This window comes from Hordeum vulgare, unplaced genomic scaffold, assembly GCF_904849725.1.
Source record: "Hordeum vulgare subsp. vulgare unplaced genomic scaffold, MorexV3_pseudomolecules_assembly, whole genome shotgun sequence".
Lineage (NCBI taxonomy): Eukaryota > Viridiplantae > Streptophyta > Magnoliopsida > Poales > Poaceae > Hordeum > Hordeum vulgare.
Window position 1 is genome coordinate 2,557 of NW_025422505.1, and position 23,471 is coordinate 26,027.

General features: G+C 36.8%; 3 protein-coding genes, 4 non-coding genes and 1 pseudogene across 7 annotated transcripts; 4 read left to right on the forward strand and 4 right to left on the reverse strand.

The window, feature by feature from the left end:
* Positions 1-201: 201 nt before the first annotated feature.
* On the reverse strand, positions 202-274 carry TRNAF-GAA. Its single transcript has one exon. It is a non-coding gene; the product is annotated as a tRNA-Phe (tRNA).
* Positions 275-398: 124 nt separating this feature from the next.
* Positions 399-8,772, forward strand: LOC123418302 (photosystem I P700 chlorophyll a apoprotein A1). The gene has a single exon (XM_045106989.1). It carries the CDS (start codon positions 6,520-6,522, stop codon positions 8,770-8,772), a length of 2,253 nt encoding a protein of 750 aa, XP_044962924.1. The 5' UTR covers positions 399-6,519.
* On the forward strand, positions 1,870-1,942 carry TRNAT-UGU. The gene has a single exon. It is a non-coding gene; the product is annotated as a tRNA-Thr (tRNA).
* On the reverse strand, positions 3,158-3,244 carry TRNAS-GGA. The gene has a single exon. It is a non-coding gene; the product is annotated as a tRNA-Ser (tRNA).
* Positions 8,706-11,847, forward strand: LOC123418303 (photosystem I P700 chlorophyll a apoprotein A2). Its single transcript, XM_045106991.1, has one exon. It carries the CDS (start codon positions 8,798-8,800, stop codon positions 11,000-11,002), a length of 2,205 nt encoding a protein of 734 aa, XP_044962926.1. The 5' UTR covers positions 8,706-8,797; the 3' UTR covers positions 11,003-11,847.
* A 5-nt stretch (positions 11,848-11,852) lies between these two features.
* Positions 11,853-11,924, forward strand: TRNAR-UCU. Its single transcript has one exon. It is a non-coding gene; the product is annotated as a tRNA-Arg (tRNA).
* A 19-nt stretch (positions 11,925-11,943) lies between these two features.
* Positions 11,944-13,662, reverse strand: LOC123418304 (annotated as a pseudogene).
* Positions 13,663-16,224: 2,562 nt separating this feature from the next.
* LOC123418305 (ATP synthase subunit a, chloroplastic) lies at positions 16,225-17,547 on the reverse strand. Its single transcript, XM_045106992.1, has one exon. The coding sequence runs from the start codon at positions 17,166-17,168 to the stop codon at positions 16,308-16,310; it is 861 nt and encodes a 286-aa protein (XP_044962927.1). The 5' UTR covers positions 17,169-17,547; the 3' UTR covers positions 16,225-16,307.
* Between the last annotated feature and the right edge of the window lie 5,924 nt (positions 17,548-23,471).

The window sequence follows — 23,471 nt, forward strand, 5'->3', positions numbered from 1 at the left end:
TCACCCCCTTCCTTATCATAAAGAAAGGGTATATTTTAAAACTTCTCTAAAAAGAAGTGCCTCTATATTTATATTATAGATTTATCCACTTAGATGAATAAATCATACTCTATCTATATTATATATTATTAATAAATATGTATCACAATCCATCTCGAGGTATTTGGATCAATACCTATTCGGTGGATCTTTTTTTTTCTCTGCCAGGAACCAGATTTGAACTGGTGACACGAGGATTTTCAGTCCTCTGCTCTACCAACTGAGCTATCCTGACCTTTTCTTGTGCATCATCCTAGTAGAGTATTTGTATCTATGTCAATTAAAAGGACTAAAAAAATCAATTAAAGTATTTCAAATTCAAAATTTGAAAGGGGGGGGGTAGCCCTATGCATTGTGCATGGTTTACTTAAATAATACTTAAAATAGAGTGAATAACCAAGATTTCTTGCCGATACTCTAATAAAAAAGAAATCTATTCAATGAATAGGATAAGATCCATTGAGTTCTCTTCGCATTCCTTTCCTTTGTGAAAGAGTAGAATGAGAAAGCTAATGAATCTTAAACCCATTGATAAAAAGAAAAAAAAAGAGGATTTGGGGATAGAGGGACTTGAACCCTCACAACTTAAAAAGTCGACGGATTTTCCTTTTACTAGAAATTTCATTGTTGTCAGTATTGACATGTAGAATGGGACTCTCTCTTTGTCCTCGTCCGATTAATCCACTTTCTTTTTAAAAGTTCTCAAAACTTTGAATTTGAATTGAAGAATTTGATTATTCAATATTCGAATGGAGTGGATTCACAATAATTCAAAATAAAATTATGATATGAGTTTTTTATTTCATAATCATTTCGAATTTATTTTGAAATTTTAAAAAAGATAAAGAACCTATATTATAATATGAGTTCTGTGATTAATCGTTTGCTATGTCAGTATCTATACGTGTTTATTAAATGTATAAAGTATAAAACCCCTCTTTCTCTAATTTAGAATTAGAAGGAATTCCACTAACAACACAACGTAATTAACTCGATTCGTTAGAACAGCTTCCATTGAGTCTCTGCACCTATCCTTTTCCTTTGTATTCTAGTTCGAGAATCCCTTCTCAAAACACGGATTTGGCTCAGGATTGCCCTTTTTTAATTCCAGGGTTTCTCTGAATTTGGAAGTTACCACTTAGCAGGTTTCCATACCAAGGCTCAATACAATCAAGTCCGTAGCGTCTACCGATTTCGCCATATCCCCACTTCCCTCTTCTTTGAGACCAGGATTCCTTGTGTAATTTCATCCATCTCTTAGTTTTTTTTTTGAATCATTGAGTTCATCACTCAACGTAGTCTAGCAGTTCAGTTCGACTCTATTTGAGAGACCCCGCTTGCTTATTGCAATTCTGAATTACATTGATTCTATCCTTGATGTATTTGCAATTCAATCCGAATCAATATATCCAAAACTTTTTATCTCCCCCACCTCCCGTCTTACTTTTTTATAGTATTCGAAATTATACTATAACGCTGGATATTTATTCTTTTTTTCTAATCAGAATTATCAATTTTATTTACTCTGACTTTATGTTCCCCTTAGTGAAATATTAATCCTCAAATTATTAACAAATAATAAAGTCTATAATGATCGAATGAAAATACCCATAAAGTCTATAATTTTCTTTTTAAATATCCTATAGTTAAGCATATCAAGCTAACTTTATCTTTAAGAAGTTTTAGTATTTTTTTATTTAGTATTTTTTTATAAGTAGAACTTCAAATTTAGAACTAGTTAATAGCTAAGAGTAATAACTAATATCTGAGATTTTACGGATTTCCTATACTATACCTATTTCTATTTGTTACACTATTTCCGTTATGTAAGCCCACTTAGCTCAGAGGTTAGAGCATCGCATTTGTAATGCGAGGGTCATCGGTTCAAATCCGATAGTCGGCTTTTTTTTTCTCTATCGATGTTCTACGAACAAGAATCTCTTTTTTTCCGAATTAAATGGAGAATCCAGGATCTTTTATGTTTTTTACCTTACTATTTTGCTAGATACAAAACAATAAAATAAATAATATATATACAAAAAATACAAAAAATACAGATTTTGATGAAATTCCATTTTTTGTGGTACTTTAGTTGATTTTACTCTGTTTATCCTGTAGTTTAATTCAGTTTTAATTTCGATGTATTCTGTAATGTAAATACAATGAAATTAATTGTGTAAAATGAAATTTCAATAAAAAAAAGGAGTCTTCATGTCCCGTTATCGAGGACCTCGTTTAAAAAAAATACGCCGTTTGGGAGCTTTACCAGGACTCACTAGAAAAACACCTAAATCCGGAAGTAATCTTAAAAAAAAATTCAATTCTGGGAAAAAGGAGCAATATCGTATTCGTCTTCAAGAAAAACAGAAATTGCGTTTTCATTATGGTCTGACAGAACGACAATTACTTAGATATGTACATATCGCTGGAAAAGCAAAAAGGTCAACAGGCCAGGTTTTACTACAATTACTTGAAATGCGTTTGGATAATATCCTTTTTCGATTGGGTATGGCTTCAACCATTCCTGGGGCCCGCCAATTAGTCAACCATAGACATATTTTAGTTAATGGCCGTATAGTCAATATACCAAGTTTTCGTTGCAAACCCCGAGATATTATTACTACGAAAGATAACCAAAGATCAAAAGGTCTGGTTCAAAATTATATTGCTTCATCGGACCCGGGGAAATTGCCAAGCCATTTGACGATTGACACATTGGAATATAAAGGACTAGTAAATAAAATCCTAGATAGGAAGTGGGTCGGTCTCAAAATAAATGAGTTGTTAGTTGTAGAATATTACTCTCGTCAGACTTGAACTTAATGAAAAAAGGAAAGGTTCATAGAATTTTCTTCCCCTTCCCCTTTCCCCGAACTAAATAGCCCTAAGACCATTACCATTAATTCGTATTTTCCCATCAACTAGCTAAAATTGATTAACCCTAGGATTAGGATCCTTTTTGCTTTTTTCCTCTATGTTTACATACCACAGTAATTTGCTATAGAGAATTTTTAATTTCTATTAAATAAAAATAAGATAATATAAGATATTATTACTGGAATAAATTGCTATTTGATTTGATACATTGTGATCCTTAACGTTGATGAATTAAGAAAAACGGAAAGAGAGGGATTCGAACCCTCGGTAAACAAAAGTCTACATAGCAGTTCCAATGCTACGCCTTGAACCGCTCGGCCATCTTTCCTACATAACTTATTATGGAAAATAAACTGAGTGAATAGCGAGTTTTCTTATTCCTGCAGTACAGGTACAACCGCAACCGCTCGGGGGTTCCCTAGTTCTATTGGAAAAATTCCTTTTGATCTAGGTGGAAGGATACAGGATTTTTTACTAGAAATTGCGCTCGCTATAAAATAAAAGTTTTAATTTAGGTTTTCCCGCAACTAAAGAAAAAGAGAATGCAAGAATTCTTCTTATTGCATAATAAAATAAAGAAACCTTAGAATTCCGTTTGCATAAGATACGCTACACCATTGAAATCAAAAATAGAGTATGAGACAATTAATAACTTTGAAAACACGAAATAGTTGATGACATAAGTTGTTGTTCAGAAATAGGAAAGTGGAATGAAATCCAGTCTTAGTCAAATATTGCATATCTCTTCGTGTCCAAGCAGAAGGAAAAGGATACAATTTGAGCTGAGCGGAAAATCCATATCTCTCTTATCCATTTAAAACATATGGATTTAGAGCATATGGATCAATCTATTTATAATTATAAGAATCGAATGTGTTTGTTTTTATGTTATTTTGTGAAGGAATGAAAACAATTCTATATAGAATGGCTTGGGAATTATGCCTAGATCCCGTGTAAATGGAAATTTCATTGATAAGACCTTCTCAATTATAGCCAATATTTTATTGCGAATAATTCCGACAACCTCAGGAGAAAAAAGGCATTTACTTATTATAGAGATGGTGCGATTTGACTCTTTTTTTTTTTGCTTTTTTTTAGACCTACCTATACCTCAGTCTTAGGAAAAAGAAAAGGGGTTGGCATAGAGAGAACCAAATTTGTAAAGCAAGCAAACCCACGCTTCGGGAAGGTGAGGCGAACTAACAATTCCTTCCGTCGTGTATCCTCGATTGATGCGGCTTCAGATACTTCAATTGTAGATTTGAGTATTGAGCGAAAGGTTACACCTACAGGATATGGTATGGTATGGATTACAGGCCACTCTATTAGTATCCGTAGGCAGCATAGGGGAGAAAAGCACTACACCTAGAAATAGGAATCAACAAGAGAAAAACTTTGGTAGAAATTACCCCTTTCCTGATCGGTATCAGGGCTGGGAAGAATGGTTGGGATAACAAACAACCATCAGGTTTGTACTTTGGATACCCCTATAACCATCAAAGATCGTTGAAGTAGCTAATTCCTCTAAATAGGAGGCGTTGAGAACAAAGAAATTATTGGAGCTATCGTTTTCCTCTAGCATTAATAGAATTCATTGGTGTTAAGAAAAACCTCTTGTGGGAAGGTTGGCTAGAGATTTCTTGGAAAAATACCAGCCCCTTTCGGTTCATAATGAGACGGGACTAATTCTATTTTGATTCTATAGATTAAGATTATTTCGCTTAGTACTATTATGTACAGAAGGGAGGAGCCGTATGAGATGAAAACCTCATGTACGGTTTTGGAACGGAGATTTTTTGAATAGAATGAACGACCGTAACGGATGTTGGCTCAATCCGAAGGAAATTATGCGGAAGCTTTGCAAAATTATTATGAAGCTACGCGACTAGAAATCGATCCCTATGATCGAAGTTATATACTCTATAACATAGGCCTTATACACACAAGCAATGGAGAGCATACAAAGGCTTTGGAATATTATTTCCGGGCACTAGAACGAAACCCCTTCTTACCGCAAGCTTTTAATAATATGGCCGTGATCTGTCATTACGTGCGACTATCTCCACTATAGAAAGACAAAAAAAGAGAGGATCAAATTTTCTAGTAAATACTGGAAAAAAGGGCTTTCTACATAGGGATCGTAAAAACAACGATTTTTCCCTATCAGCTGTAGGAAGGAAGGACACTTCACGAGAATCAAAAAACGAAGAAAGTATGGCCTATACTACTACTCTATGGATAAAGTTTCTCAAATTGATAGAGAAAGCACCGTAAAGATCAATTAGTGAGCGACTGGGTCGATACAACTAAAAAAAACTGCTTACTTATCCCATGATATGGGGCAAAATTTAGGAATCCGCTTATGTAATAGAGCCGATCCACTAAGGGATTAAGCAGCGGTGTAGTATCAGATCCCAAAGATAGTAAGTTCTTTTTTCTTTCTTATGGAAAAAAGTCTTTTTCAAGGATTCTATAGAGATTTCATATATGAAACCGGGATAGTTACCTTTCAGAAAATTTGAACGAAGGCTCTATATCTATCTATGCTTCATTCTTCTGAAGGTGGGAAAAAAGATCAAACTAATTATTGAGAAAAATTAGGGTTTGAAACTTAGGTAATTAATTTCTTCTGCTTAACACAAGAACAAATTGGATCGATTTTTGATAAATCGAATTCAGTTAAGATAGGGGAAATTAAGATAGCAATTTCTGAGCCGTATGAGGTAGGAAACTCTCAAGTACGGTTCTAAGGGAAGGAACTGCCTATTCCGACCGAGGAGAACAGGCCATTCTAGAGGGTGATTCGGAAATTGCGGAAGCTTGGTTTGATCAAGCTGCTGAATATTGGAAACAAGCTATAGCGCTTACTCCGGGAAATTATATTGAAGCACAAAACTGGTTGAAGATTACGAAGCGCTTTGAATTTGAATAAGACCATGCTCCTTTTTTTTCCTAAAATGGATGGTTTGGTTGTTGATCCATTAATCAAATAAATTAGGTCGTAAGATCGAATCAAGAATTTCATTATATCCATTTCTTATACCTTCTATTTTATAAGATATTTCATAAGAATAAACCATAGGGATAGGGTCTAGAATAGAAGTAATAAAGTGAATAAAAAAAAGGGGGCCAATCTAAATATTGCTAATATATTAGAACCATCTTATTAATAATTCTAATGAGTTATCTTGGAATTTAGAATCAAATAAAAAATAAAAAACCCTATATTATGCTCAAGGAAAGTAGATATAGATAGGAGCTTATGCCCTAAAAAAAAATACACTAGTTTCTTAAATTTAAAATAAAAAAGATTTTTTCTTACGCCGAGAAATATTTGTTTTTTCAAGATAAACAATGTCCGTTAGGCACCTAACCTTTATGTCATAATAGATCCGAACACTTGCCTCGGATTGACTTTAATATATAATTGCTCCAGTGAATAACTAAAAAAAAAGAAGGGTGGTAGTATAGTAAAGAAAAGAACTAATCACAATATCTATCTTTCAAAATCTATCTTTCAAAATCTATCTTTCAAAGATTCACTAAAAAAAAAGACAGTTGGCGGGTCTCTTTGTATGTCTTGTCCGGAAAGAGGAGGAGTTAATGATTATTCGTTCGCCGGAACCAGAAGTAAAAATTGTTGTGGATAGGGATCCTGTAAAAACATCTTTTGAGGAATGGGCGAGACCCGGCCATTTCTCAAGAACACTAGCTAAGGGCCCTGATACTACCACTTGGATCTGGAACCTACATGCTGATGCTCACGATTTCGATAGTCATACTGGTGATTTGGAGGAGATTTCTAGAAAAGTTTTTAGTGCTCATTTCGGGCAACTTTCCATTATCTTTCTTTGGTTGAGTGGCATGTACTTTCATGGTGCCCGTTTTTCCAATTATGAAGCATGGCTAAGTGATCCTACTCACATTGGACCCAGTGCTCAGGTAGTTTGGCCTATAGTAGGGCAAGAAATATTGAATGGTGATGTAGGTGGGGGTTTCCGAGGAATCCAAATAACCTCTGGTTTTTTTCAGCTTTGGCGAGCATCTGGAATAACTAGTGAATTACAACTCTATTGTACTGCAATTGGTGCATTGGTTTTTGCAGCGTTAATGCTTTTTGCTGGTTGGTTCCATTATCACAAAGCCGCTCCCAAATTGGCCTGGTTCCAAGATGTAGAATCCATGTTGAATCACCACTTAGCGGGATTATTAGGACTTGGGTCTCTTTCTTGGGCGGGACACCAAATTCATGTATCTTTACCAATTAACCAATTTCTTGACGCTGGGGTGGATCCTAAAGAGATACCACTTCCTCATGAATTTATCTTGAATCGGGACCTTTTGGCTCAACTTTATCCTAGTTTTGCCGAAGGAGCAACCCCTTTTTTCACTTTAAATTGGTCCAAATACGCAGAATTTCTGACTTTTCGTGGAGGACTAGATCCAGTAACCGGTGGTCTCTGGCTGACCGATATTGCACACCATCATTTAGCTATTGCTATTCTTTTCCTAATCGCAGGTCATATGTATAGGACCAACTGGGGTATTGGCCATGGACTTAAAGATATTTTGGAGGCTCACAAGGGCCCATTTACAGGACAAGGCCATAAGGGTCTTTATGAAATCTTAACAACGTCATGGCATGCTCAATTATCTCTTAACCTAGCTATGCTAGGCTCTACAACCATTGTTGTAGCTCATCATATGTATTCTATGCCTCCCTATCCATACCTAGCTACTGACTATGGTACACAACTTTCCTTGTTCACACACCACATGTGGATTGGCGGATTTCTAATAGTCGGTGCTGCTGCACATGCAGCAATTTTTATGGTAAGAGACTATGATCCAACTACTCGATACAACGATCTATTAGATCGCGTCCTTAGACACCGCGATGCAATCATATCCCACCTTAACTGGGTATGTATATTTCTAGGTTTTCACAGTTTTGGCTTGTACATTCATAATGATACCATGAGTGCTTTAGGCCGTCCACAAGATATGTTTTCGGATACCGCCATACAATTACAACCTATCTTTGCTCAATGGGTACAAAATATCCATGCTACTGCGCCTGGCGTAACAGCTCCTGGTGCAACAACAAGTACTAGCTTAACGTGGGGAGGCGGCGAGTTAGTAGCAGTAGGTGGCAAAGTGGCTTTGTTACCGATTCCATTAGGAACCGCAGATTTTTTAGTCCATCACATTCATGCATTTACCATACATGTGACTGTATTAATACTTTTGAAAGGTGTTTTATTTGCTCGGAGTTCCCGTTTGATACCCGATAAAGCAAATCTAGGTTTTCGCTTTCCTTGCGATGGGCCTGGCCGAGGGGGAACATGTCAAGTATCTGCTTGGGATCATGTTTTCTTAGGTTTATTCTGGATGTACAATGCAATTTCGGTAGTCATTTTCCATTTCAGTTGGAAAATGCAGTCGGATGTTTGGGGTACCATAAGTGATCAAGGGGTGGTAACTCATATTACAGGGGGAAACTTTGCACAGAGTTCCATTACGATTAATGGGTGGCTTCGAGATTTCTTGTGGGCACAGGCATCGCAAGTCATTCAGTCTTATGGTTCTTCATTATCTGCATATGGTCTTTTTTTCTTAGGTGCTCATTTTGTCTGGGCCTTCAGTTTAATGTTTTTATTCAGCGGCCGTGGTTATTGGCAAGAACTCATTGAATCTATCGTTTGGGCTCATAACAAATTAAAAGTTGCTCCTGCTACTCAGCCTAGAGCCTTGAGCATTATACAAGGACGTGCTGTAGGAGTAACCCATTACCTTCTGGGTGGAATTGCCACGACATGGGCATTCTTCTTAGCGAGAATTATTGCAGTAGGATAGTGGCTAGGAGGATTTGAAAGGCATTATGGAATTAAGATTTCCCAGGTTTAGCCAAGGCTTAGCTCAGGACCCCACTACTCGTCGTATTTGGTTTGGTATTGCTACCGCACATGATTTCGAAAGTCATGATGATATTACTGAAGAACGTCTTTATCAGAACATTTTTGCTTCTCACTTTGGGCAATTAGCAATAATCTTTCTATGGACGTCCGGAAATCTGTTTCATGTAGCTTGGCAAGGAAATTTTGAATCATGGATACAGGATCCTTTACACGTAAGACCTATTGCTCATGCGATTTGGGATCCTCATTTTGGTCAACCCGCTGTGGAAGCCTTTACTCGAGGAGGTGCTGCTGGTCCAGTGAATATTGCTTATTCTGGGGTTTATCAGTGGTGGTATACAATAGGATTACGCACCAATGAAGATCTTTATACTGGAGCTCTTTTTCTATTATTTCTTTCTACGCTGTCCTTAATAGCGAGTTGGTTACATCTACAACCCAAATGGAAACCAAGCCTTTCGTGGTTCAAAAACGCGGAATCTCGTCTCAATCATCATTTGTCAGGACTTTTCGGGGTAAGTTCTTTGGCTTGGACAGGACATTTAGTTCATGTTGCTATTCCCGCATCCAGGGGGGAGTACGTTCGATGGAATAATTTCTTAGATGTATTACCCTATCCCCAGGGGTTGGGACCCCTTTTGACGGGTCAGTGGAATCTTTATGCCCAAAACCCTGATTCGAGTAATCATTTATTTGGTACCGCTCAAGGAGCGGGAACTGCCATTCTAACTCTTCTTGGGGGATTCCATCCACAAACACAAAGTTTGTGGCTGACTGATATGGCTCACCATCATTTAGCTATTGCATTTATTTTTCTCATTGCCGGTCACATGTATCGAACTAACTTCGGAATTGGGCACAGTATTAAAGATCTTTTAGAAGCGCATACTCCTCCGGGGGGTCGATTAGGGCGTGGGCATAAGGGCCTTTATGACACAATCAACAATTCGATTCATTTTCAGTTAGGTCTTGCTCTAGCTTCTTTAGGGGTTATTACTTCCTTAGTAGCTCAACATATGTACTCTTTACCTCCTTATGCATTCATAGCACAAGACTTTACTACTCAAGCTGCTTTATATACTCATCACCAATATATTGCGGGGTTCATCATGACAGGGGCTTTTGCTCATGGAGCTATTTTTTTCATTAGGGATTACAATCCGGAACAGAATGAGGATAATGTATTGGCAAGAATGTTAGACCATAAAGAAGCTATCATATCTCATTTAAGTTGGGCTAGCCTCTTTCTAGGATTCCATACCTTGGGCCTTTATGTTCATAACGACGTCATGCTTGCTTTTGGTACTCCAGAAAAGCAAATCTTGATCGAACCTATATTTGCCCAATGGATACAATCTGCTCATGGCAAGACGACATATGGGTTCGATATACTCTTATCTTCAACGAATGGCCCCGCTTTCAATGCGGGTCGAAGCCTATGGTTGCCCGGATGGTTGAATGCTGTTAATGAGAATAGTAATTCGCTTTTCTTAACAATAGGACCTGGGGATTTCTTGGTTCATCATGCTATTGCTCTAGGTTTGCATACAACTACATTGATTTTAGTAAAGGGCGCTTTAGACGCACGCGGTTCCAAATTAATGCCGGATAAAAAGGATTTTGGGTATAGTTTTCCTTGTGACGGCCCAGGGCGCGGCGGTACTTGTGATATTTCTGCTTGGGACGCATTTTATTTGGCAGTTTTCTGGATGTTAAATACCATTGGGTGGGTTACTTTTTATTGGCATTGGAAACATATCACATTATGGCAGGGCAACGTTTCACAATTTAATGAATCCTCCACTTATTTGATGGGATGGTTAAGAGATTACCTATGGTTAAACTCTTCACAACTTATCAATGGATATAATCCTTTTGGGATGAATAGTTTATCGGTATGGGCTTGGATGTTCTTATTTGGACATCTTGTTTGGGCTACTGGATTTATGTTCTTAATTTCTTGGCGGGGGTATTGGCAGGAATTAATTGAGACTTTAGCATGGGCTCATGAACGCACACCTTTAGCTAATTTAATTCGCTGGAGAGATAAGCCTGTGGCTCTTTCCATTGTGCAAGCAAGATTGGTTGGATTAGCTCACTTTTCCGTGGGTTATATATTCACTTATGCAGCTTTCTTGATTGCCTCAACATCAGGCAAGTTTGGTTAATTTAGTTTGTTTTTTTGTACTGTATCAGCACCTAGTTCATTACTCTTGATAGAGAGGGAGGATCCGCCTTCTTAAATTTCTTTTTCTATTTATTTTTCCATCTAGGATTAGAACCGTATACTTGATAATAATAGCAACGGCACATTATGGCAAAAAAGAGTTTGATTCAGAGGGAGAAGAAGCGGCAGAAATTAGAACAGAAATATCATTTGATTCGTCAATCTTTAAAAAAAAAGATAAGAAGCAAAGTTTCTCCCTTGAGTTTGAGTGAAAAAACGAAAATGCGAGAAAAATTGCAATCCCTACCGCGTAATAGTGCACCTACACGCCTTCATCGACGTTGTTTTTTGACCGGAAGACCTAGAGCTAACTATCGACATTTTGGGCTATCCGGACACGTACTTCGAGAAATGGTTTATGAATGTTTATTACCGGGTGCAACAAGATCCAGTTGGTAAGGATAAAATACCCTTTCGTATTTGTATGGATTTCTGGAATTGATAATCATAGAGGAGCCCTCTTTACCATTCTGTATAAATGGACTATTCTATTTGTATAGATATGGTAGAGGGACGTATCGAACCCTCTTTTATCCACTAGTTACCCCTCTTTAGTTTAAGAGTATAGAGCAGTTTGGTAGCTCATAAGTCTCATAACCTTGGGGTTGCGGGTTCGATTCCCACTACCGGCCCCATACTCCTTCTTTAATGATATATGCATGATATATACATCATCCATTTGTATCTGGATTTTTTGATTTCCTAAAAGAGTTTTGGTCTAACAGTTTTTTCTCGGAAGAAGACAACAAATAAAAGAAAGAATAAAAGAAAGAATAAAATACGAAAGAAAAGCGTCCATTGTCTAATGGATAGGACAGAGGTCTTCTAAACCTTTGGTATAGGTTCAAATCCTATTGGACGCAATCTTATTTCTATCTATTCTTTAAATAACTATACTAAACTAAAAACAAAGAAAACTTTTTTGCATGATTCAAATAACAAGAGTAGACATGCAAAATAACAAGAGTAGATATGCCAAATTTATTTGTTACTGAAGGGAAAACCGTTCCAGCTGTTCCTGAATAGCTTCCTTCAAAAGGATTTCCGCTTGCTCGGTGAATGTCTTGCTAGAAGATATAATTTCTTGGAATTGAGGTTTAGTATCTTTTAGGTGTTTACGTAACTCATCCAGAAATTTATTTACCTGTTCGATTTCTAACGAATCAAGATATCCTCTTGTTCCGGTATAAATAGTAGCTATCTGCTCTTCCACTGGGAGAGGATTTGCCTGGGATTGTTTAAGCAATTCCCTTAATCGTCGACCCCTTGCCAATTGATTCTGACTTGTTTTATCGAGAGCAGAGGCGAATTGTGCAAAGGCTTGTAACTCTGCGAATTGAGCTAGTTCCAATTTTGATTTGCCAGCTACTTGTTTCATGGCTTTAATTTGAGCCGCGGATCCTACTCTGGAAACAGAAATACCCACATTAATAGCGGGTCGAATTCCGGCATTGAATAGATCCGCCGATAAGAATATTTGTCCATCTGTAATGGAGATTACATTAGTAGGAATATAGGCGGAAACGTCTCCAGATTGAGTCTCAACTATTGGTAAAGCGGTCATACTTCCTTCGCCTAAAAGAGAATTTAATTTAGCGGCTCTTTCTAAAAGGCGTGAATGCAAATAAAAAACATCCCCTGGATAAGCCTCACGGCCGGGAGGTCTTCTTAATAGAAGGGACATTTGGCGATAAGCTTGTGCCTGTTTGGAGAGATCATCATAAATTATTAAAGTATGCCGTTCGCGGTACATAAAATACTCAGCCAGGGCTGCTCCCGTATAAGGAGCGAGGTATTGTAATGTAGCAGGTGAATCCGCCATTTCAGCTACTACAATAGTGTATTCCATGGCCCCCTCCTCATGGAAAGTAGTTACTACTTGAGCTACGGAGGATGCTCTTTGACCGATAGCTACATAAACACATATTACACCTTGCCCTTTTGATTGAGAATTGTATCTGTAGCTACTGCTGTTTTGCCAGTCTGTCTGTCCCCAATAATTAACTCTCGCTGACCGCGCCCTATAGGAATCATCGAATCGATAGCAATAAGCCCTGTTTGAAGAGGTTCGTATACGGAACGCCTGGAAATTATACTTGGAGCAGGAGATTCAATTAAGCGAGATTCGGAAGCTATAATTTCGCCTTTCCCATCAATAGGTTTAGCCAGAGCATTTACAACACGACCCAAGTAAGCCTCACTCACGGGTATCTGAGCAATTCTTCCTGTTGCTTTTACAAAACTGCCCTCTTGTATCATCAACCCATCGCCCATTAATACAATCCCAACATTTTTGGATTCCAAATTCAGAGCAATACCCCTAGTACCTTCTGCAAATTGGACTAATTCACCCGACATTATTTCACCAAGACCTATAATACGAGCAATCCCATCCCCCACTTGAACTACGCGACCTATATTCTCAATCCCTACTTTCCTATTATATTGTTCAATACGTTCGCGGAGAATTTTATGAATTTCGTCGACTCGAAGGGTTGCCATTAGTGTTTCTTGACTCTTTTTTCGAAAGCAAGGGGAAAAATAATGCCTAAATTCTAAACGAAAGTAGAAGTTCAAGGCCTAATTAATTTAATTATCTCTTCCATTCCAGGGACCCGAGAATGCCAATATTAGCACGAATCGTACGGAAATGTAACTCGGTATTCAAACAACTATTCAGAGTTCCTAGAGCTCCTTGTACGGCCTGTTGGAAAACCCGCTGTCGGACCTGATTCATTGCCCTTTGTTTTTCAAAATAAAGGGTTTCGTTTTTAGACTTTTCTAATTGTTCCAAACTAATAGAAGTAGCATTAATCAAATTTGCTTTTTCTCGTTCTATCTCAGAGTATCCATTCATTCGATACTCATCCGCTTCTAGTTCGACTTTCTGTAATCGAATCCGAGCTTTTTCGAGTTGCTCAATGGTCCCTCTACGCAATTCTTCTGAATTTCGAATAGTACTCAAGATCCTCTGTTTTCGATTATCTAATAAATCTTTTAATGAAAGTAGATTATTTTGTAAGTTTACAACTTTTATGATCTCTTCCCGAACCAAACATGAATCTTTCGATTCATTTGGCTCTCACGCTCCTTTTTTTCTTTTTTTGCTATAGCAATTTCCATATCTTTTTTTAAGTATAAGTAATGAGCCTATCCTCTATCTTATTTTTTATGTTTATATTTCAATATACCGAAACCTATATAAGACTAGATAAATATTAAGAGGACTCTTCCGCCTAGATAAAAATATATCATGGTCAGCAAAGTTGTTTCTTTATTTATATTTGCCCTTTAGTTAATAATTTCAATTTCATTAAGAAAAACTAACTAAATAAATGGAAAATGAAAATTAATAGAATTCTTTTTTTTTTTTCTTCAAATCCAAAAAATTTCTCTTTTTTATACATAGGTCGTCGATTCGGCATTGGTTAAAAAAGGGCAGGGTGCCCCTTCTTTTTTTTTCTAGTAAATAGTTCAAACCATTTTATCGATATGAGTGTTCTATATCAGATAAATTTTACATTAGCTATTTCCCGTTTAAATTCGGTACTAATACTAATATAGTTGTAGAAAGAGTACCTCTTTTTGCCTGGACTTCAAGCAGTTTAGCTTTAACCGTGTTAATGGTCTCACATTCTTGGTTTATAGAGAATCAAAATTGATTTACCAATGAGTCGCGAAATGCTATGGTTCTTCCATATGATTTCTGAATTTATTCAGAAGTAATTCGTCGAGATCGTGCACCCTTTTCTTATTTATCCGAAAAATACTAAAAAATATTCTAAAGTGCAGCCGGATAGATCCAATCTATTCTTGAAATAGACAACTCGCACACACTCCCTTTCCAAAAAAAATCAAAACACCAACCACTACAGTTAGATTTATTAGATTTGTTGCTAAAATATCGGTATTAAGCCCGAAACTGCCAGCGGATGGCCAGTGAGCTAAAAAAACGAAAGAATGGGTTACATTTTTCATATGCTCTCCTCTTATAGATAGGACGAACAAAGAACAAAGTTTTTCGATCACTTACTTCGCTCGCCCTTTTTTGATCGGTTTTTTTAATGCAAATAGATTCAATCTAGTAATTTCTTTTAGATTAAGTCTTAGGTCTTGTTTGACCGGTGAAAGGCTTCCTTTGTTGAAATGTTCCGTTCCCAAAATTCCTAAAATAAAAGGAAAAAACTTTCCACTTTCCTAAACTAAGGACGGGAAATAAGAAGGCGAGCATATCTTCTAAATTAATCATACTCAACTCAGCCCTTCCTAGAATGCGGTATTATCTGTCCCGATAAATAGATAATTCCAGGAGTAATAAATAGGAGTAAATTAAATAAAGTATTGATATAATTGGAATTGCGGAAGCAAATACCAATTTACTAAAAAAAGAAAAAAGAATCTAATCGAAATCGAAAGAACTTTTTTTTTTAGGATTAAACAAAAGGGTTCGCAAATAAAAGCGCTAGTGCCACAACTAGTCCATAAATTGTTAAAGCTTCCATAAAAGCTAGACTAAGCAATAAAGTACCTCGTATTTTACCTTCTGCTTCTGGCTGTCTCGCAATACCTTCTACAGCTTGTCCTGCAGCAGTACCTTGACCAACTCCAGGTCCAATAGAAGCAAGCCCTACGGCCAATCCAGCAGCAATAACAGAAGCAGCAGCAATTAGTGGATTCATGGTGAGTAGTTCCTCGTGTCAAAAAAAAAGAAATGGTTAAGGATACAATCAACCAAAAAATTCTTACTTCTAAGCTCTATTGGGGAGAAGTAAAGTAACTAAAAAGTACAAATTGAAATCAAATTGAAATGTGAATTGTCCGAACTACATAGAAGGGAATTCTATATCCATATATCGGATTAGATAATGAATCTAACCTAGGAATATATAATATAATATCAATATCCTATATACATTTGTTTCTTCTATTTTGTTTGCATATTTTCTCATTTTCTATTGAATCGGATTCTAAAATCATTGCTTAAAGTGGAAACCCGCATAAAAGAGGACTCCACTTATAGATATTAAGGATATTTATTATAGTATAGATCTAGCCTGACTCCACCCTCCTTAATGCATATATACTTTGAAAATTCCATAATATAGTCTATTCTATTCTCTCTCCTACAACTCTAGGCTATATATTCATACGCATTTCTAACTATTGCAACCAAGCAGATTATCTGGAACCATGCATGAATTGAGCTAAGCTGAAAAAAAAAATACTATATTCCAAAACTAGTCAATTCAATGATGACCCTCCATGGATTCACCTATATAGGCTGCGGCTAATGTTGCAAAAATAAGAGCTTGAATACCGCTTGTAAATAATCCAAGAAACATGACCGGTATAGGGATTACTAAGGGGACTAAAGAAACAAGAACAACAACGACTAATTCATCCGCCAATATATTCCCGAAAAGTCGAAAGCTAAGCGATAATGGTTTTGTGAAATCTTCTAGGATGTTAATTGGTAAAAGGATTGGGGTTGGTTTAATATATTTCTCGAAATAGCTCAATCCTTTTTTGCTAAGACCAGCATAAAAATATGCCGCTGACGTGAGTAAAGCTAAAGCAACAGTAGTATTTATATCATTCGTGGGCGCTGCTAATTCCCCATGGGGTAACTCTATAATTTTCCAAGGTAAAAGAGCACCCGACCAATTTGAAACAAAAATAAAAAGGAACATAGTTCCAATAAAGGGAACCCAGGGACCATATTCTTCTCCAATCTGAGTTTTGCTCAAGTCTCGAATAAACTCAAGGACATATTCAAAAAAATTCTGCCCGTCGGTCGGGATGGTTTGTGGATTCCGAACAGCTATGACAACTGAACCTAGCAAGATAGTAATTACGACCCAAGAAGTGATGAGTACCTGGGCATGAATTTGAAAACCTCCTATTTGCCAATAGAAGTGTTGGCCTACTTCTACACCCGATATATCGTATAACCCCTTGAGTGTTTTAATGGAACAAGGTATAATATTCATATTGTCCTCTGATAAAAATTGAACTTCAAAAAAGGAATTCTTTTGATTCAACCATCTCTTTCTCAACTCAGCAACTTGAACTATTAATTTGATATTTAGGATACCAAGAAAGCACATCAGATCATAATATATATCAATACCCTCTAATATATATCAATATTCCCCTTCTTTTTTCTATGCAAAACAAATTCTATGCAAAAAAAGATATAGTAAGTCATTCCATAAATCTACGCAGTTGTCCAAGAATTCACTATATATTCTTAATCAACGATTTCTTATATAGAGAGAACGGCCCTCACAAATTGAAAATACTAATTTGTTAAGAATCAATCGAATTGAAGTCATAGTGTCATCGTTGGCTGGAATCGATATATTCGCGAGATCCGGGTCACAATTTGTATCGACTAAAGAAATAGTAGGAATTCCCAAAATGGCACATTCCCGAAGAGCTATATACTCTTTTTGCTGATCAAGGACGATCACAATGTCTGGCAATCTCGTCATATATTTGATCCCGCCGAGATACCTTTGTAAGGTAGATAATTTTCTCTTCAAGATTGCCACATCTCTTTTTGGGAGATGGTGGAATTTTCCCATTTTTTCTTCCGCTCTTAAGTCTCTAAATTGAGAAAGTCTAGTTTTCGTAATCGACCAATTCGTTAACATACCACTGAACCACTTTTTATTAACATAATGACAACGAGCCCTTATTGCAGCTGATGCTACTAAATCTGTTGCTCTTTTTTTGGTACCAACAATTAAGAAACTTTTTCCCTGACTTGCTGCATCAAAAACTAAATCACAAGCTTCTGATAAAAAACGGGCCGTTCTAGCGAGATTTATAATATGAGTACCTTTACGCTTTGCCGAAATGTAAGGGGCCATTTTAGGATTCCATTTCTTAATACCATGACCAAAATGAACTCCTGCTTCTATCATCTCTTTCAAATTAATGTTCCAATATCTTCTTGTCATTTTTTCCACACTTCCTTTTTTTTTCATCCTAACATTCCATTACGGAATTTATTTCTTTTTGAAGATTAAGAAAGATCCGAAATAGCTTGAAATAAATAAAATAATAATTGTTCTGAGAGAACCTTGTACTAAGAGTTGGCCATTGATACATTGATACATGGTATAAACAAAACCTTAATTTAATGAATTAACTGACTTGTTTTACTTATTAAAATAAAAATCTTAAAAATCTAAATTTAACCTGTTAGTGTTCTAAGTTCAAAAGTCTAGTAAAGTAAAAAATATGTTTTATGTATCCTTAGGGTTAAATGTTAAATGGGGGTTTTTATGTCTCATAAAAATTGTTTGTTACGTCAGAATCTGAAGAAACTAATTCTGTATGGAGAAACAAAAAATCTCTCATTTCCGACGCGAATAGATTTTTTTTTTTATTTCGAAATAAAGGTTCTTGTCTTGTGGGGAACGATGCACAAATTTTTGGAATCCGGTACCAACAGGTATAATCCCCCCCAGAACTACGTTTTCTTTCAAGCCTTTCAACCAATCAATGCGACCTCGTAGGGCAGCTTTTGCTAAAACTCGAGCAGTTTCTTGAAAACTTGCTTCAGATATGAAACTTTGGGTATTCAGGGAAGCCCTTGTTATTCCCAATAAGATTGCCCGATAATAGATCGATTCATCCAAAGCTCGCCCTGCTCGTTCCGCTCGCAATAGTCCGATTAATTCCCCAGGCGAAAAAACATTAGACATTCCATCTTCGGAAACCCGCACTTTTGATGTTACTTGGCGTATAATAATCTCTATATGTCTATTATGGATCTGTACCCCTTGGGATCGATAAACCTTTTGGATTTTATTAACCAAAGAAATACGACTTTGGGCTATGGTTAGCTCAGCTCCAATCAAGAATCCCCAAGGGACCCCAAGAATTCTTGGTATACGCTCATTCCAATCCTCAATTCTCCTTTCGAGATTGGGGGATAATGAATCAATTGAACGCGCTTCAAAGATTTGTTCCACTTTTGGAAGACCTTGCGTTATGTCACTAGATCTCGATTTTTCATATATAAACGTAACTAACCTATCTCCCTTGTAAAGGATTTCTCCATAATGACCATTAACAGTTGCTCCTGTAGTGGCCAAATAAGGTTTAGCTGCTCTTATAACAAAGGAATCCATATTTACACTGAAAATTTGACCAGATTTTTTTATGTGCGATTTAAATAGACATACATTTTCACAAATAAATTGTCCAAGGTGAATTATTGCCAATGTCTCTTCCCAAGAATCATGATGGACAAAGTGACAATTCAAAAGGAATGGATCCAACATTATGTTACTATCGAAATTGGAAATCCTTTTATTTTCATCTATTAAAGAGTATTTAAGTTCTTGAAGTACTTGGAAGGTTTGTTTCAATTGTCAACGAACAAATATTTTTTTAGCAGGATTTTATTATGCGTTAGTAAATAGTAAGATGAAGAAAAATGCGATATACTAGCTACAATAGCCCCTAAGGGCCCAAAAATTTCTAGAATAGGAATTCTAGGATTCCATTCTTTTATCGCATTGGGATGTTTTGAATTCTTGAATAAACCAATTCGAGAACAGTTGGATGCCGACAAAATCATCAAAGATTGGTATTCTTTATTTCGATTCAACAAAGTGCCAATAGCTTCTTGATGTTGGCTAAGTGATTCAATCTTCGCCTTGGAATAAAAAGAATTGCTATTGGCGCGATCTAACCTATTATGGGGAGTCGGTCCTCCACTTGTCCTATCATACCTTTTTCGTGTATACGAAATAGTGGACTTGACTAACTCAATTCTTAGGAAATCGCGAATAAGATCATTTGCTCTTACCTCAACAAGGGAAGCACCAGCCTTTTCTTTTTCTTCTTGTTCCCAATTCACTACTAAGCAAGTTCTAACAAATTGACTATTTGTGTGATAAATTCTTTGAGTTAACTTGCTATTTTCATGATAAATAAAATTGACAAGTCGAATTTGGAGATTATTTTCTTCTTGCAAGAGATCCTGCGGGAAAAGTGTTGCTAAATTTCTTCCTTCGTCCATTTCATATGCCACTGTAGGGGCGAACGGAAACAAAATACTTTTCCTTGCTCTTGAGAATTTTTTTCCGTTGAACATAGACCCAATTTTTCTTTTTTTTTGATTCCTTAGAATCTTTTTTTTGTCTTTCTGGCGGTATCAAACACCCACCTAATATCTTATCTGCCTCTTCAGGAAAATGAATATCTCCGGAAAATATTTTGAGTTCCGTATGGCTTTTTTTTCTCTTCACTCGGACCAGTCCGCCTAGTCCACTTCTTGTATTTTTTGTGAGTTGTGTATCCACTCCAATAATACTATTGTCAAGTATCTTTAGGGATGAAGATCTCGGCAAGATATGAAGTTCTTGAAGAATGAAAAAAAAACCGATCTACTTCTTTTTGGTATTTTAGACTAAATTCTTTTGTTCCTCGATGCTCAATCAAACCCTCTTTTTTTAAGATGGAATCTTCCTCTGGGCTCTCGTATTCGTCCTCTGAGTCTTCTTCTGAGTCTTCCTCTAAAGTACCATATTTTTCCTCGCCGCTTTCCCCGGGGCTGCCATATTCGTCTTCTGAGTCTTCTTCTAAAGTTCCATATTCGTCCTCTTGGGTCCTATATTTGCTCTCTGGGTTCCCATATTCCTCTTCTGAGTCTTTCTCTAAAGTCTATATTCGTTCTCTGGGTTCCCATATTTGTTTTCTGGGCTCCCATATTCGTTTTCTAGGGTTTCATATTCGTATTCGTCTTCTAGGATTCCATATTTAGATTCTTCTAGGGTTTCATATTCGTCCTCTCGGGTCCTGTATTCGTGTTCTAGGGTCTCATATTCCTCTTCTGAGTCTTCCGCTCGAGTCCTATATTCTTCTTCTAGGGTCCTATATCTAAATTTAACAATTCCTGAACCCTTTTTATCTTTTCTGTATCGGGGATCGTCAAAATAAGCAAAAATAGTATTTCTACGTAAAACACCCATAAAGGGGATTTCAATCGAAATCCCAAAACAGGATATTAGTTCTTTCTCTTGTTCTTGATGATATTGTAATGGAATGACGAACCTATTTCTTCGCTTTTCGCCAACAAATCTGAATTATCTTGAAAAATAGAAGGATAGATCAAATTCCAATGGCCATTGGACATGATTCGATCCGACGTTGAATAATCAAGAATTTCCCTATCTTTTTTACCATAAGTATTCATTTGATCTTGATCCTTGTGGAGTGAAAAAGACGCTATACTGGATCTGCACATACTTACGGATAATATCCATAAATGGCTTGTTTTTGGTAATCGACGAAGATTACCATATTGATATTCGGGCGCATGGTAAACATCAGTACTCCAGTGCATTTCGCCGTCTGATTCAGAATAAATATGCTTTTGTACCCTTCTTTAAAATGTAAAGTGGACGTTCCGGCACGATCTCCGCAATTACTTGTTCAGATTTTACATATTGATCATTTTGCACTAGAATCAAGCTTTTTGAGGGAATATTCACACTATATAGAATATCTTGACTCTGAATAGTTACATGCAAGTCTATATAACATAGAAAAGCAGGCTGTCCATGACGGGTACGTGTGGGGTGAACCAAATTCTCATTGAATTGGATTTTTCCATTCGAAGGGGATCGTACAAGGTCGGCAGTACCCCCTGTGAATACTCCGCCAGTATGAAAAGTTCTTAATGTTAGTTGAGTCCCTGGCTCCCCATTGATTGACCCGCAATAATACCTACGGCTTCTCCCAATTCCACCAGATCACTATGAGTAGGACTCCGGCCATAGCATAATTGACAGATCCAAGAAGTGCTTCGGCAAGTAAAGGGGGTTCTAATATATATTGGTTGTGCTCGAAATGGTTGTGCTCGAAAGGCAGTTATGAATCGATTGACTAATCCAATTCCAATATCTTGATTTCGCGCGGCAATGCATCGTGAACCGATATAATATATCGTCTGCTAATACACGACCAATTAGTGTTTGGACAAAAAGTTTTTCCGTCATCCCATTTTGAGGACTTACAGAAATACCTCGGATAGTACCACAATCTCTTCTACGCACAATAATATGTTGAACTACTTCAACAAGTCTACGTGTAAGATATCCAGCATCTGCTGTTCGTACAGCAGTATCTACAACCCCTTTTGCGGGCTCCATAGCAGAAATTATATATTCTGTCAAAGAAAGTCCCTCGCGTAAATTGCTTTGAATAGGTAAATCAATCATTTGTCCTTGAGGGTCCGACATTAATCCTCTCATACCTACTAATTGGTGTACTTGAGATGCATTTCCTCTGGCTCCTGAAAAAGACATTAGATAGACTGGATTAGAAGGATCCGTTATCCGAAAATTTGAATTCATTTCTTGTTTCAAATATTCACTTGTCGCATACCATATCTCAACAGATTGGCGTAATTTTTTCTACCGCGTGTACAGCCCCATAATAATAGTGTTTCTCCAAAAGAAAACTCTGTTGTTCCGCGTCTTGGACTAACATCCCTTAGAGGGTATTGTTAAAAGATCCTCGATTCCTAACGAAATCGATGTAGTAGTGGCTTGATAGAAGCCCAGAGTCTTTAGTTGATCCAGTATATGGATGTATATCCCATTCCAAAATGATCTATTAATCTGCTAATAAGTCGTTTCATACCAGTTCCGTCTATCTCTTTATTATGAAAGACCAGATTGGCCCGTTCCGCCATACATAAGTACCCCCTTTTCGGCTGAGTAGGATTCGACAATTGCTGAGTAGGATTCGACAATGGGCCTGAGTCAGTGATTCGAAAATTTAATTAACTTAATTGCCTCAATCTCAATCTGGATTCGCGTGGCAAATAATGATGATACTAGGGAAATCGGAATGCCCCCCGAAAGCAAAGGGGAGGGGCATCGCCGAATCTAACTTTCTTGTTTAGGTAGTGTATGAATAGCCTGACTAAATCCTTGTACGGCTTCCTCTATTTCTCTATAAAAGAAATATGACCAAGAGTGGTTCGAATGTATATCGAACGAATTTCTTTTTTTCTATTTCCATTATTAGATAGTGAGCATAAATCTCATGATAAGTCCCCAAAGATTCATATTGAATTTCAATCGGAACTTCTCTTGACCCAATGACGCGTTGATCCAGGTTCCATCGTAGCCACAAGGGACTATCTAAACTGATTAGTTTTTGTCTATAAGCTCCCAGTGCATCATAAGAACTAGAAAAATGGGGTTCTTTATCTTTCCTATACTTAGAATTATTATTATTGTAATTGACTTTTAAATTTGGATAGTTTCTGAAACTATTATATCTATTTGCACAAATACCTCGACGCTTTCCAATTGTTAATACATAAAGCCCGATAAGCATGTCTTGGGTTGGTACGCAAATAGGATCCCCAATAGCAG

Bases quoted from the DNA above. Each gene is read 5' to 3' on its own strand.
- LOC123418302 (XM_045106989.1), top strand. From the start codon at position 6,520: ATGATTATTCGTTCGCCGGAACCAGAAGTAAAAATTGTTGTGGATAGG.
- LOC123418303 (XM_045106991.1), top strand. From the start codon at position 8,798: ATGGAATTAAGATTTCCCAGGTTTAGCCAAGGCTTAGCTCAGGACCCC.
- LOC123418305 (XM_045106992.1), bottom strand. From the start codon at position 17,168: ATGTGCTTTCTTGGTATCCTAAATATCAAATTAATAGTTCAAGTTGCT.